The sequence below is a fragment of the Hippoglossus hippoglossus genome, chromosome 22 (assembly GCF_009819705.1).
Source record: "Hippoglossus hippoglossus isolate fHipHip1 chromosome 22, fHipHip1.pri, whole genome shotgun sequence".
Classification (NCBI taxonomy): Eukaryota; Metazoa; Chordata; class Actinopteri; order Pleuronectiformes; family Pleuronectidae; genus Hippoglossus; species Hippoglossus hippoglossus.
This window is the reverse complement of record NC_047172.1, coordinates 18,033,631-18,041,668: the sequence shown is the minus strand read 5'-3', so window position 1 is coordinate 18,041,668 and position 8,038 is coordinate 18,033,631. Positions and strand designations below refer to the sequence as shown.

The 8,038-nt window shown below is 43.3% G+C and overlaps 1 protein-coding gene across 1 annotated transcript; it reads right to left on the bottom strand.

Annotated features, from left to right (window-relative positions):
- Positions 1-545: 545 nt before the first annotated feature.
- Positions 546-1,298, bottom strand: olig4 (oligodendrocyte transcription factor 4). The gene has a single exon (XM_034576442.1). The coding sequence runs from the start codon at positions 1,296-1,298 to the stop codon at positions 546-548; it is 753 nt and encodes a 250-aa protein (XP_034432333.1).
- Positions 1,299-8,038: the final 6,740 nt, after the last annotated feature.

The following is an 8,038-nucleotide window of genomic DNA, read 5'->3' as shown; positions in this document are numbered from 1 at the left end:
ATGCTGCTGTGCTATTCTCACACAAGCTGATGTGTATTTGTGAGTAAAACTGAAATAAACAGCTGCCTTGAAATAAGAAATGGAACCTGAGAGAAATTGTTTCAAGGAATATGACACGAACCACCAAGGACAGAAAATCTGCCAGAAAATGTGTATACAATTTCAAAATCATATTCATGCAAAGAAGAAGGCAAACAAGAGTTATTATTATAAAAAAGAATTTAATTTAGGAAAATAGAAATCCTGCACAATAGGACACACCAGTTCAGTTCTGACATTTTCTTTCACATCACCACAGATATCAGATAAATTACAGTCTTTGCTCCTCTGATAAAATCCATTGTGCATTTAGAATATTTCTGTATAAACAATACCAAAGAGATACATAGTAAAAAAATAGCAGCATTTGACATGGTATGAAGGTATATATACATTATGTACAATTTGTAGCACCAGCCATTATTTTTGCAGTTTTTTAAAACAATCTTCTGTGAGCTGGTTGGTGTTGATCCAAACATCACAGGTCAGTTCTGAGAGAGCCCCCCTCACTTGTTCATAGACAGGCTGTGCAATGTGGAGGTAGTTGTGGGCAGAGGCTGGCAGAGGGAGCAGGGGCAGGGCATGCCGGGGAAGTGCCTGTAGGAGCTGGTCAGGTGCAGGGGGTCCTTCAGCAGGCCCTGGACTGGAGCATGAAAGCCCAGGAAGCTGGCAGTGGGGTGTGGGACTGGGACCGAAGACGAGTGATGGTGCTGGAGCGTGGATGGAGTGCCACCCACCAGGGAGTGCAGAGACTGTGCTAGAGGATGGAGTGGGTGATGGACTGTGGGGGCTGTGGGGGTAATGGCGTGGTGGCTTGCAGTGCGGCTCTGGACGGCAGCGCTGCCTCCATAAACGTCCCCCACCAGCTTCTTCATCTCATCCAACGAGCTCGACAGCATGAGGATGTAGTTGCGGGCCAGAAGCAAGGTGGAGATTTTCGATAGCTTGCGCACTGAGGGGCCGTGGGCGTAGGGCATGACCTCTCTCAGGCCGTCCATCGCCTGGTTGAGATCGTGCATCCTCTTCCTCTCCCGGCTGTTGACTTTCAGCCTCAGGTCCTGCACCACCTCCTTGCCGTCCTCAGACCTGATTTTACCGCCGCAGCGCTCCATCCTCCCCTCGCTGGCCTCGTCGTCTGCTCTGCCTTCTTGGTAGTAGGTCTGGAACATCTTGTTGGAGAAGAAGCTCCCAGCTGAGTCGTCCACCACCAGGTCAGGGGATGACGAGCGGCTGCAGGTGGAGCCAGCGTCAGAATCCATCTTGGCTGAAGCAGGAGAAATGGAAAAAATGGTCCAAAAATACAAAACAAAAACCCGAGAGCTTTGGCTGAGGACTTTAATTCTACAGATGCTTCTCAGTTCTCAGTTTTTAAGTTTTTCCAGTTCCCTGCGTCGGTACTGTCTTGCTTCTCTCAGAGTTTGAGCCGTTCTGAATGATGATTAGTCTGTCCACAGGAGTGAGTCTGTCTAAACTGTCACCCTCTGGGCCAACTGGGGTGTATTTATACCGCTGGCACAACAAAGGAACAATAAGTCGCATAATGAGACACTTAGAGCCACAGCCAATTGCAGAAGGGACACACTTTCACCCCCTTCCCACACCTCCTTCCTGCAGCCCCCACTTCACCTTCCCACACCCACGATTAATTCCCCCCAACCCAGATGAAACCCCTACACATTAACAAAAAACACTGAGTTAACCTGCACACCCATGAGTTAACTACAGCTTTCTTTAAAGACTGGTGTTGCAAACAGCATATTTCTAATGATAAAAAATTGGATAAAAAGATAAAAACATATCATATTCAAAGTAAAGATAAAGTGAGTGAATGTGCATGTGACCCCCTAGAGTGAGGCAAACCTCCGGTTTTTACAGCCCTGCTCCATAACACCAGATATATGATGCCCTCCAGGGCTTATTTACATATGGTATCCATGAGACACTTTGGGGAAAGGTATGAAGCACCATATGAGGTTCTTCAACATGTAAAGAGCGGCGTTAATGGCAGACTAGGTACAATTCAACCAGGAGCTTGAGACAAAAGGGGGTCAAATAAATTTGACTCGGCTCCCCAAACATTCTGTGAAATCACATCACTATCACTGGAAGGGGGTCCTCCAGTCGGGGAGGAGGTAGTTAAAAAGATACTAAAGAGTGGGCATGGCATTGTCTTCCCTTAATTCAACCGTAAAAGCTACTAGCACTTTCTCAGGTTTCCTTTTTCACATATTCTTTCTTTTGAAATGAAACCGAGCTGTCAGGAAAATAGCATAAACTTTACAAAATCTGATTCTCTACAGAGACGTTTCCATTTGTGACATTCTAACCAGGGTCGATGTCCCCCATGTATCTGCAGAGCAGATCTTGTGGCTGGATCCAGCTGACTTCCCAGCATCTCTCCCTCTGTAGCGTTCGGAGGCTGGAATCCGCTCGGCTCAGGAATTTCCTGCCTCATCTCTGCCAAGCAAAGCCTCCAGTGAGGCAGTGCTACAGGGCCAGAGGTTTCAAACTATAAAATGCTCTGCTCATGTTGTTCACCATCCCGGGGCGAAAAAAAGAGATTTGCAAAAGCATTGTTTTTATGTTTTGAACCTTGGATGCGGTATCGATTCTTGCCCAGAGCACCATAATTGCACATACAAGAGTTCAGATGGAGGAAACATTTTAAGAGACGTCATGGCTGGAAGGTGTCGTGTTTCAACGTTGCTCAGCTCTGCTGAGAAAATGTTTGCTTTTCTCATCTTGGTGCACAGTAGGACACCCTGGTTTATATTAACCCAACTCTACAAGACGTTCTCCTCCAGCCGTGCAACTTCAGGATTGTTGCAGAAATAGACATCTAAATAAATTAAGAGTGACCCCATAATTGAGATCTATATCTTTTGTATATTTTAGATTTTGACATTCACACAGCTCTTCTCCTGTGCATCATTCTTTATTACCTCCACCAAGGAAGTTATGTTTTTAATAGTTATGGTTTGTTTGTTTGTTGCCATGTAAATGCAGAAACTACTGAACGGATTTTCCAGAAAACTCGTTGGAAGTATGGGAAATGGGCCAATAAAGAACCTAATACATTTTAGATTTTGTTTTCTTTACTTTCTTTTATATTGTTGTTTTTCTTTCCATTTTCACAAATTTCCAATGGAATTACAAATGCATCTTCATGAAAAAATTCTGCCATATTTAGAGGACTGATATTCGTGAGTAATTTTGCGGCTGCATTTATTTGTCTTAGCCTGTCTGAGCCCCCAAAAAACTAAGAGTGACTGATTTCATTTAGTTTTTTTGTTTCCAGTTCCTTTGTCATAGCTGCTAACAAAATATACGAAATTTCCCGTCCTGATAATTTTATAGTCCTAATGATGAGTGCAAGTGTCGGTTCGACAAGAGCTGGTACAAATCCAAGCAGAAACTAAATGCGTCTTCCACTTAAGGAGCAATCTCCACATAGTTCTCCTGCTCTTTGGCAAATACAACCTTGCCACAGGATCAAACTCTCCAATGTAACCATTTCATTTAATCATCTTACATTAATTACTTAATTGTAGTTCTAGTGCTTAGCTTTTCTTTTTTGAGATCTCTTCACCTACATATCCTTTCCCACATGAACATGTATGTAGACAAATGACACATATGTTCACTATGAATTCAATCCTCTGATTTCAGTTTTTTACCAGTATGTTGATGGTGGAACCAAGTTGGTTTAATGTTGCTTAAACACTGTGCATGTGCTGCGCATTTATAATTTATATACATATATATATATATAGTTTTATTTTTGATTGACTTACACTGACGCTCACAAAGGTCTGCAGCTCGCTGTGCGCTTCCTCTGAGTATAAGGACCGACACAAATGGACCCACAAAAAGTTAGGAGTGGGAATCCAGAGGGCCCTCAGGACCCCCCGCCACAGCACCATCAGGGGTCCCCGCAGGGTGCTTCGGCTTCGCCAACATTCAGTGATATTATAATTGGGAAATCTTGAGAGCAAACACGGGCCATTTATTTGGAGCATATGGATTTTCCCATCGTTAGGCTCGGAGCCAACATGGCTGCTGGACTCTTTTCTGTTAATTGGGTCAGGTCCTAATTAACTGTGTTGGACACAATGGTCCAGATTTCATCCCTTTTTCCCGTCTTTCAGACCTTTTAATGGCTGGTTCCGTGCCACACCTTTCATTGTGTTTGATATAATCCAAAGAGAAGAACACGATCAATACAGTTTCTGTAATGCTCTTAATACATGATATGTACTTTGAGAGAAACAAGGCTTCTTATTAACTGCACATGAAGTTCGATTAATGAGATTGCCACTCGTATAAATCAAATGATACGGAATCAATGAGAAGAAACAGCACAGAGAAGTTGTGTACTGGTATAAACACTCTGAACACATATATGAATCATTGTTAGGGGTGTAATCAGTCCTTCTCTTACTCCATTATTATATGCATGAGCCAGATAAATCCCATTCTCCTGCTCATTGGTATTCTCATTCATGTGTTTACAGAGGCAACGGGCCACACAGGGAGACACAAGGGTCTCTGAGCTTTGCGTTTTACAAATGAAAGCGTAGCCACCCTCCATGTTTCCACATAATCCTTCAGTTTTTAACCCTGCCTCAGTGAGTGTTTGACTTTCTTCTCTGGACGGCACCTTTCAGGGGCCTTCAACCAATTCAAGGGCTCCTTGACAGACTTGTTTTTAGGCTTTAGGGAGCCCCTTTTCTGCCGCCTCACGGGGTGCACTCCGATGAAAGTGCTCAGGTGACCAGAAAATGAGGGCATTATCACAGGCATATGCTTGTAGCAACAGAGGATCAGGCCAGATTAGGGCTTATCATGGTTCAATAAAGCGCTGAGCTGAAGAGCAAACCTACGCTTTGTATACCGTAAGGCTTCCTTCACTCTCCGCTGGTCATTCTTTAACAGGATCAGTGGCAGGATCTTCAGTACACACACACACACTGAGCTTTAATCTGGACATGTGGTCGAGAGCAGAGGACGCTCAGCAGCTTTTGTTTACCACCATTTTATCAATGTCGCTCCGATATCAAGGCTCTGAGATCAAGATCATTGCAGCAGACAATGATCATATCAGGCTGATATGCGGGACTGGCTTGGTTTTGCTTCATCTATAGATCTAAACCTTTCCCTCTGAGGACAAATGTCTGTGAAGAGAGATATAAAATTGTTCCACAAAGTGCCTGAACGGGGCCGACAAGTGTTTCTGAGAACTGGGAGTGCTGCCCTTTGTTATCTCACACCATCGGGACAAACCGCTCAGTGATTTATTCATTTACTCCGCCTGAAACAATTGCATTATCTTGGCCGCAACAAAAAGACACAAAGGTGCTATGAAAATCCCCTAGGATGTTTATGAGTCACTAAAGAGTCCAATAACTTTCCCCCTCATCTTTAAGTGTCCACGGTGGATGGCATGCTGAGGAGCGCTGCAGGGCGAGGGGTGTCAGGAGGGGCATCCAGGCTCAGGGAGAGACGCTGATTATGGTGAGGATAAAAGGAGTCCAGGCCCTCTCCTCTGGAGCTGAATGGGGCTCGGTCAGCAGGCTGTCCCATACACCGACCTACTCCATGCTGCTAGAACTTCATAAATTACCCCACAATTACCCTGAGGGGGGACACCAAGGCAGGAAAGACAGGGCCAGAGGGGGAGAGAGTGAAAGGGGAAAGAGCAGAACCGGTTGCTGAGCAGGCCGTCATCAGGAGGTGCAAGGTCCCGGTCCAGATGTCGGCCTTCAGGTTGCCAGGACCCAAAGGATGGCGGTGTCCTGAAAACTGTCACCACCAAAGGATAAATATTCGCCTTTTGCAGTGAGACAAAAAAAACAAAAAAAAACAGAAATACACTTTCAAAAAGCTAAGACGAAAGCAAAGGTAGGAGAATACACTGGGTTTCTGTTTTTTAAGACAGACGACTTGAAAGTTTGCAACATCCAGTATTGAAGAACTTAAGGCTTCAAAGAGTGGTTCATAGAAGATACTGACAAAAATAGCATATCATGTAGATATTTCCACTTTGATTCGTCTACATTTTGAAGGTTAGCTTTTTGCCAATAAAGTGGTGATTAATGTAATTTCATTGTTAAAATTATTCATCATCTTTTTTCAGAATCTTTCTCTGCATGGATAATCAACCTAATGTCATAATCATTTTATCATAATAATATATTCATCCTTTTTCAAAGCTTCTATTTTACAGCCTGATATTCAGTCATAATAATAATAATAATAATAAACTTTATTTATGCACAATTTATGCATAAAATGTGACACAAAGTACTTTATATCAAATAAGTTAAAAACAATGACAATAAAACAATTATAGCAAAAAATAGAAATAGCGGGTTGCGCTAAGATTGAACAGGATAAAACAAGCATGAGGTAAAACATTTCAAATTAGTGTATAAAAACACCAAATAACCAATGAAAACATTTTAAGGACCAATCTGTGAAATATCTAGAGGAAGGGAAACACTCTCTGGATACAGGCAGAACATTTTCATTCCCTGAGTATCACATTTACAACACAGATAGAAATTTTGAAACTTTGCCATCTACTGTCATTGTCACTGACATTATCAAATAACAAGAAGACGTAAATAGTTTTTCTTTTTGCTGCTGGGCAGTGCATTGTTAAGGATCCAGTCAATTACAATAAAGTGTAAATGTATTTAAGGGAGATACAGATATGAAAGAAAACCCGAATCATTCCAATCACATTATATACACAAGCCTACAGTGATGCACACACTTACAAACAACACAAAAGACAAAGTGTATCTGTTTGCCTTTGTGCTGGCCACACTTTTGAACAGTTGGCCACTCACTGCTGCGTGGGGGTGGCTTTGTGTCGGCAGTCTGCAGACTTCTGCCGCGCCGTGCCCCCCTCCATCCTTCTGTCTCCCTCCACCCCCCCGTCTCTTGTATTATCCAGTCTGATAAACCAGGCTCGCCCAATAATTTCCCTCCCTGAAGTCCAGGCACGACTCCTGCCTGTCATCAGCGCCATTGTTTCAGTCTGTTACCTCCGCTTGTGCTCCTTCACCACGGCAACACGCGCACAGCACCCCCTCCCCACCTCTTCCCTCGTCCCCGTCCCATCTGTGGATAGGCCCGCCATGTGCCTATTCACGAGGGTGCCAGCGGCAACGACGCCACTGTATGTGGAAAGTACATGATGCTGTCCTTTTGTGTGGGGCTCAGTCCTCAGCTACTTACCGCTGACCCCGGGGTCAACACACACAATAACCTGAGTGTTGGTGGCCACTGGCGATCCTCATTGGCTTGTGATTGACGATCTGATCAATGGTGCTTGAGAGTAAGTGTGTGTGCCCACATGTGCTCGGTTTTTAAACAGCCTCTGCAGACAAACTGAATGAAGCGTGTCTGTTTTTGTGAGTATTGGCCCTTTAAAGCCATTAGACAAGTTATAGTGACACAGAATCGGCTTCTTTGGCTTTTTGTTTGAAAAGACAAGTGCTTCGCCCGCTCTAAACTTGTTTGGAATGTTCTGTTCTCTTGTCCTGTGTTAATGCTCCAGAGCTACTTGAGAATTATTTCTTGTCATTCATGAGTCGTCCTCTACAATATAAGATCACTATTGTGCTGGATGTTGCGTGCAGAGCTTTTTATAAACAGTCTATGGTGCAGAGTAAAGTTACTGTGTTCATCCTACCTGGTTTATCTGCCATGAAGATTTTGTAGTTGTAGTTGTGTGGTTCATATATAAGTTTTAATGATTCACTTAACCACTGTTATGTTTTCATACATTGCATGTCCACTATATTTCAGAGGTCTGTTAAGCAATCACTTTTTTCAAAATAAAGGTAATTCATCTATATATAGCATTGCAGCAACAAAACGAATGTAGTGCTTTTACTTTGAACACAAATAGCTGAAGAATAAGTGATCTTATGATTGTTGTTGCCATGATCGAGAGAGCTGCACCAATGACACCCGTGAATTTCTTTGT

Excerpts from the sequence above, each read along its gene's own strand:
- olig4 (XM_034576442.1), bottom strand. The coding sequence starts at position 1,298 with ATGGATTCTGACGCTGGCTCCACCTGCAGCCGCTCGTCATCCCCTGAC.